This window comes from Pungitius pungitius, chromosome 14, assembly GCF_949316345.1.
Source record: "Pungitius pungitius chromosome 14, fPunPun2.1, whole genome shotgun sequence".
Taxonomy (NCBI): Eukaryota; Metazoa; Chordata; class Actinopteri; order Perciformes; family Gasterosteidae; genus Pungitius; species Pungitius pungitius.
Window position 1 is genome coordinate 5,218,314 of NC_084913.1, and position 7,699 is coordinate 5,226,012.

Below are 7,699 nucleotides of genomic sequence, written 5' to 3' on the forward strand. Positions count from 1 at the left end.
CTCAATGCACCTTGCATTGGAAGAATATGATCGGTAAAAACGCCGTGGACAAGAAGAAGAAGAAGAAGAAAAAAGAAAAGAAAAAAGCACAAGCGGGCTTCATGTTATTCGGAGTGTAAGCGCGGTGTGAAATTTAAAACGCGGATTTACGAACAGACAATGGCACCTTTTAATGCTTCACTGGGTCGCTCCGCCTGTAGGAGATTGGGGCTGAGCAATCTTTGTCGTGTGATATGCACTTCAAAAATTACCCCAAACTCGGCCAAAATGGGGCTTTTTTTTGGTTTGTTTGTTACTCGGCCGCGTTTATGTCTTAAAGACGGATTTATATCTCTTCGTAATCCTGTTTTGACAAGTGCTCGGTCGTTAACAGGTTATTTCCCCTCTTTTTACACGGCAGCACTCGGTTTGCCTCGCACGTTTGGATTGATTTAAATAAAAATAAAAATGTAATTCTGAAATGTCCCTGGGAACTTTACAACATAACATTTTGACAGTGTTTCTCCCGTTTCTTGCCGCAGTGCACGGTCTGTCCGCCAGCTCTCAGGACTCGGCCAAGTCCCCGGAGCCGTCCGCGGACGACGAGTCGCCGGACAACGACAAGGAAACTTCCAGCAGCGGCGGCAGCGACTCCGGCAAGAAGCGGAAAAGGAGGGTGTTGTTTTCCAAGGCGCAGACCTACGAGCTGGAGCGTCGCTTCCGGCAGCAGAGGTACCTGTCCGCCCCGGAGAGGGAGCACCTGGCCAGCCTGATCCGCCTCACCCCGACCCAAGTGAAGATCTGGTTCCAGAACCACCGGTATAAGATGAAGAGAGCCCGTGCCGAGAAAGGTATGGAAGTGACCCATCTCCCTTCTCCCAGGCGGGTGGCCGTGCCCGTCTTAGTCAGGGATGGAAAGCCTTGTCACACTCTTAAAGCTCAGGACTTGGCGGCCACTTTTCAGGCCGGGATCCCCTTCTCGGCTTATAGTGCCCAGTCACTCCAACACATGCAGTATAACGCGCAGTACAGCGCCGCGGGCGCGCCACAGTTCCCAGCACATCACTTGGTGCAAACGCAACAGTGGACTTGGTGAGAGAAATTATAGAGACTTGGCTTGGAGGCACGATAGGGAGTTTCACCACAAAGCAAAGAGAAAGGAAAAAAAAACGAAAAAAAAACCCCACAAAAAAACAAAAAGACTTTTCATTTTTGCAGCTTGACTCATATATATACTACCATTTTTATTCGGGGCTCATGTGTGCGCCGTGTTTACATGTTTTCGTTAAGAGAACTGGGTCCGAATCTCTCCCTTATAGATTTTATTAAGAATGTCAATGCTCTTCTTGTGAATTTTTTGTAAAGTATGTTGTGTGTTGGTTGTAGAGATGTTTTCCTCTCCCCCCCCCTCCCCCCATTGTCCCTTCGTGTTATTATCAGCACGTACGAACCACTTTATAATTATAGAAATTTTAATTTCTTGCTTCTTTTATGGACCGAAAAAATATTTATGGCCATGAATAAACACTGGCAACTTTGCAGCTTTTTTCCTTTTGTTTTTATTCCTTGTAAATATTTTGTGGCGAAATGTTTGGCGAGCTCGAGAGCTTCCGGGAGAGATCAGCCCCTCTACATATATTTTAGGCAACACATTTTTAAAAACAACAAGGGATTGTTTTTTTTTTTTTTGCCAAAACGTTTTGAGTGATTATGACGGATAAATATCGGTGTATCCGCGCGCAGATGGCTAAATGTCCCCACCCCTTTTTTTACAAGGACTTTAAAATAAAATGCTGTGTTTCTCAAATGAGGTTTTGGTTCATAGAAATGTCCTAATCGATGTGATCATCTCTGAAAAGAAAATCGCCACAGACATAACAATGGAAGTCGAGGTGCTAAAACGCTATATTGTGGCGCAGAAAGACGCTTGGCTTTAGGAATAAATCTCCAGCGCACTTCAGTCCCTTCCTTTTAGACAGATCTAATCCAGAGAATATTTTTGTTTTTTCAGAATCCGGACACCTCACTAATAAAGAGCCTAAAGTCACTTGTGGAATGGGACTGAAATCCACTCACTTAATATAAGAGGGCTTGTCCACATAAGAAGCTTTTGAGTCAAAAGCTCTCCTTTTTGTCAGCGTCCACAACCACTCCCGGCCTTGGGTGTAAAGTGGTGGACGCTGTGTGGGAAGGAGGTGTGTGTGTGTGTGTGCGTGTGTGTGTGTGTGTGTGGGGGGGGGGGGAATCGTTTTAATGCAATAAATGTTGTGTTATCTTGTGAAGCGCTAAACGGCAAATAGAGCAGGAATAATCAATGAGTCAACCAGTCTTCTTTGTTTATGCGCGGCCGATGGTCAACTAAAACACGCACGGCTCAGAGGGGCTCCAAGCCTTCTAATAAAAGTCCCCATTCACATGATCTCAGACCGGGGGGGGGGGGGGGGCAGCAGCGATGCCGCGTTGCTCTGTTGGCCACCGAACTCTTTAAGGTTGGAACCAAAAAACGAGCACAAATGGCTCCCCCGGTGATCCGCGTAGCGCGCTGCGGATTATCAGGCAGTCGATATCTTGGGTAAATATGATAACCTGCCAGAGAAATCAATGCATCGTGTTTGTCCCGGGACCAAAAAGAGAGGAAGAAAAAACACCCACCCTCAACAGATGTTAGAGTCGCCCCTATCGTCGCTGAACAAACAGACAAATTGGTCAGATTTGCTAATTATTTACAGAATTGGGTCTCAAGGGGCTACTGCTTTTGTGGGCGACACAGACTCAATTTGTCGCCGACAGGAGGGTTTTGTGTTTCACCACTGGTTGAGCCTGCGGGTCAAATAAATCAGCAGTTTGCTTAGTAGTTTGTTTCGTTCCTGGTGCATTTTTTTTAGGGGATGTGGTGGGGGGGGGCATAAAATACGCGCAGTTGCCTCGAGCGCTTTTACGCCCTAGTTTTTTTTGTTTGTTTGTTGGAGAAATGAGCGGCGAGGCGGGCATCGTGGAGCGAATTCTGCAAAAAGGCAAGGTGGGAAAAGGATTATCGGTTATTTCATTATGGGGGAACTTTAGCTTAACACGGGTGGGGGGGGGGGGGACTCGACTCAAACCCGACATTTAAAACACCTCCTCGCCCTCACTCCTGCCGAGGGGCCAGTTTTCGTCACTCTATCATTGCACAATACAGTACACGACACAACAACCGAGACAAAAGCCTGGGCCTGGTTCTGCAGGATGTCGGAGGCGTGCACGTCAACCAGCAGGAGCAGCAGCAGCAGTGGGGCTGCTGCAGGCTGGGGCAGATAGAGAGACTTCCTTGGTGCTGTTCAGAGTCAGGGAGATGCATCCTTTGGGCTTTTTGTCCTGCCAATCACATGGTGCCATTGTGATCTTTGCTGCACACGTCGTATCCCATATGGGCAGCTGGGCTCGGGCAAGGAGAAAAGGGGGTCTCTCACAAACCCCAAATTGTCTGAAGCGTTCAAATAAAGCATTGTTGTCTCTCAAAGAAAAACGAATTAAAAATTCGTGCTATATCTATTCTGGTAAAAAAAGGAAAAAGAGAAGAAGCCCCATTCACAGATAACAGGGAGTCCTTCTTCCTTGATAGAGCTATGCCAACAACAGGCTTCTCATTTCTCCTTCCCCTCTCTCCCCCGTCCTCCAGAGTGAAAGGCTGCTTATTGTCTGTCCGAAAAAGTCGCTCCTGTCAGCGAAAGAAAACCCTATTTTGATACCAAACAGGGTTCTTCCTTATTTTATATAAGTCCCGGTATGCGTTGGCCTGCTTCTAAAATAGACTCATGGAAATATATTTCACACAATGTGAGAGGTCACTTTTTTTTCTCGCTTAAAATGTAAAACTGAACCGCTAAGGACGTTAGACTCCAAATGAGGGCCGGATCTACCTGGGTTTTACTCTAGGATATATGAATATAAGACATAAAACAATGGTAGAATTTTTTTAACGCTCAGATCGATGTAAGAAGAAGTAAATGCCAAAACTTCTTTTCGAATTATTTTTTATTGCGGACCTGGTATTCTGGAAGTGCTGCTGCAAGGATGCAAAGGTTTTTCCATGGGAACACAAAACATCGGCAGGTGTGTGAGAGGACGAATGCACCAGGATGTTCTGCCGTTGCAAGGACTCTAAATGAAAGAAAATAGCTCCTGTGTATATCAGCATATTTTATTGTGAATTTCTATTTTAAGAAATTGTATTTTATTGTATTATGCATAACATCTATTTTAGAAATCCACTAAAGCATTGTGGCAAAAAAAAGTACAGTAGATTTAAACACATTAGTTCATTTAAAAAAGGAATATGTTGTTGCATCCAACCACGCGGTGTGTTTTACCCCAAAACCAAAAGATGATAATAAAAACGAAAAAAAATCCGCATTTTTACGGTGAACAATATTCGCTTTGCAGCCGTGTTTTGTCATTAACGCACCAGAAAATTACACCGCCCTTTCCTCGAGCCCGCCAATAGGGTCAGATTTATCGGAAATTGCTTTTGGCTGCTTGAAGGGATAAAGCAGGCGACGGTAAAACAAGCATCTTGGCGCGCGGCATAGTTCAACCTGCGTGGATAACACTATTATATACCTTGGAATACAATACTTGAGGAAATGTGCACTCGGGACACCGTGGATCTTCGTCATCCTGCCCATTTGAACCTCGACATGAATCACTTTTTTTTTTTCTATCGTGCACATCGCCAAATAAACGAGGATTTCAAAGCTGTAATAAGCGGCGCTTTTCATTTAAAGGAAGCTATCTGGGTTTTATTGCCTTAAAGGAGATTCAGATTAGATTCGCCGCGGTGCCGATATTAAAGCGAGAGGGAGTGACGGAGGGGGTCGGGCGGGGGAGAGGGGGGGGGGAGGAGGAGGAGGAGGAGGCGCTGTGCCAAGCTGCCACTAGATGGAAGCAGAGGTCTTTGGTTCAGCGGCATGCAGCGTTTGACCTGGAACCGTCTGACGGACTCTGCTGCACAACACTACGCTTTTTTCCCCTTCTTTTTTTTTAACGAAGAGACGTCCCAGCAAACCTGACTGGTGCTAACGGCATGGTTGCGGTTTCATAACATTTGTATTGATTTTTAAGAGAATTACCGGTTCGCTCATACACGATTCAAACGGTCCACAGACAGTGAGCACACATTCAATGTCAAAGATAGAGAGAGAGAGAGAGAGAGAGAGAGAGACTGGGTTTACACCACAGTGTGGCGCAATAGGATAAGGGGAACAATTGGACAAATGTTTTGCAGATGAATGCACTTCACTGAAAGTGAACAATAGAGCAGAAGTGAGGTTTCCCAAAGGAGGTCTCAGCTCTAACAGGTTCCTTCACAACAAAGAAGACCTTGACTCTAATATACACACTACCATGGAGAAAAAATGCATTCTCTTCATAACTTTTTTAAAAACATTTAGAAGGGATTGTATCAGAAAAATATGAAGTCAACTGGTAACAAGAAACAGAAAATCTGTGGCTTTCTTCTTCAACCTTGAATCCACTCCCTAACATTTACATTCCTATCACGTCCTGCACGTTAGGTCGACTTACTTCCTGCAAAGTGCCTCAGCGACCATCATCACCTCATGCGGAGAAGAAGTTTATGCAAAGCACTGCAAAATGGGTCGGATGACAAAATAAAAGGCTCCCATCTTCATGCACCTGCTCAGTTCAGCATCAGTGAGCTTGCACCTGTAGGGGGCCTCATCGGGTTATAAAGAGGCACCAGCAGGGGGTGGAGGGATGTTAGATATGATTGAAGAGGAATGAAAAGGGAAGAAAATAAATATTATATCTGCAAGAGTTTTGGTCACTTTGATGAGGCTGGTGGTGTGGAGGAAAAAAATATATACACAAAGGAGCAAACAGCTCGCGACTAATCTGCACATTAAAACTACACCCAGTTATTCATATTTCTAAATCCGTTCTAGGAATTCTCCAGATGAATGCTTGGTTGTTCGTGGGAACGCCGAGATGGACATCTCGGCATTCCCATTGAGACATCTCCACGAGTTGAGGAGTTATTAAGAGCGCACGGGTGAACCGGAGAGGACCGGGGTTTCTGCCCGAGGAGAAGCCGGTGAGCCGAGAGCCGCTTTCTGCGGGATCAACACGCAGGACGCGGGAGGAGAAGACTCTGCAGCTTGGTGGCAGTTTTCTTTGGAGCTTAAGAGATGAAGAGGAACGTCGTGCCCGCGCGACGACCCCGACTTCCGTCGTTATTGTGTTCGCCTTTAGCATGAATTAAAAAAAAAAAAACGAGATTCTCTGATGGACAAATTGCAATGCCTGCAACATGTCATTCGATTTATATTATCTGTATTGCATTTTTTTTTAAATGTATTCAGTGTCTTATTACAATTCCTAATTGTTGAGTTCATGGAATAATTAACCTCCAATTTGTGCCTTTGTCAGTCAGGTTCCTGCACAAAAGATTCTCATAGATGTTCATTTGGCACTAGTGGTTTAAATTAGACATGGACAATACAAAAAATGTAGTGGGAAGGGAAGAATTTACTGATAAACGTTTGATAACACAAGTATTGTGTTATATACCTCATATACCTCATATTTAACAAAGATTATTTGTTTATTTGCACATATCCAGCAAATATCAGTGTTAATTAATTTGCTCTTCTGCTACTCAATCTGAGGTGGAATCCTTTTTCTAAAGCATTGTTTTTTTCACCTAAAGTGGAAATGCAGCAGGGAGACAAATCCAGAACCCATCTCCTGAAGTTTTAATTAAAGGTCTTTTTTTTTTTACAAACTTCAAGTGTAAGTAGATTGGAAGGGAAGTGGAAGGTCCTATCGGACTGAAAGCCAAGGTGAAGCTGAGGTAACAAGCTCCATAGTGACATTTTGTTGAATAATACGATTCTATTAGTAAAAATCAACAGTCATTGAAAGTCTCTCCCACGTAAATCAACATGTCTATTCTCGCTTCTTGGGGCAAGACGGAACCGACAACCCGTCATCAGTGATTAGCTTGGGGGGGGGGGGGGGGGAGGGGGGAGACGCTGATAGTGCAGTTCTTAAATTTGGCCAATTGCAAGTCTGAGTTTCAAGCACTGCAGGTGATCAGCAGCCGGCTCAGAGCCGTCGTCTCTGTGAGGAAAGCACTGAGTGTCAAGGTTCTTGACTTTGCTGAATGTCAAGATTAGGAAAACAGCCGAGTCGGCAGAGTACACACCGGGAGACGGCCTCCACCTGATCAGCCAGAGTGCTCGGACAGGGAGGGCTGCTTCTATTTTTGTTTTTCTTTCTCTCTTTCCAGGTACCCGTCTGCCATGTTTCACCGCTACAGCCATGTCAATTATACACAATGGTAGATGAAATAAAGGAATGCAAAAAATCACACCGGCTTCTTATTTTGGTCTTTTTGTTGTGTGTGTGTGTGGGGGGGGGTTGTAAAAGGTATAGAAGGGTCACAATTAACATGCAAGCAATCAGGATGAATGTACAGCAACAGGAAACCACTCTGATGGCTTCATTGTACAACTAAGTCTCAGCAGCATTCAATTGACATCATTCACTAATATCCTAACAGCGAATACTCCATCTATCTCGATGGGAGTCAATGACAAAGCAATGTGACAGGCAGTGTTACAAAAAAAAGAGGTTGTTGAGAGCTATTAACAACTAAATGTGTCTCAAGCAGGACCGTTTCACTCAGCGTCCTCCTGCTCACAATGGTGTGAAAACTCAG

At 44.7% G+C, this 7,699-nt stretch overlaps 1 protein-coding gene across 5 annotated transcripts in view; it reads left to right on the forward strand.

Annotated features, from left to right (window-relative positions):
* The window catches only part of nkx2.2a (NK2 homeobox 2a), a 7,413-nt gene extending 5,823 nt beyond the window's left edge, over positions 1-1,590 (forward strand). For 4 of the 5 annotated variants that reach the window (XM_037487447.2, XM_037487445.2, XM_037487446.2 and 1 more), the window contains one exon: positions 498-1,590. In XM_037487447.2, the coding sequence (XP_037343344.2) occupies positions 498-1,075 (578 nt within the window). In that variant the 3' untranslated portion in view covers positions 1,076-1,590. The remainder of the gene's footprint in view (positions 1-497) is intronic. The other variant, XM_037487444.2, reaches the window with a different exon arrangement.
* Positions 1,591-7,699: the final 6,109 nt, after the last annotated feature.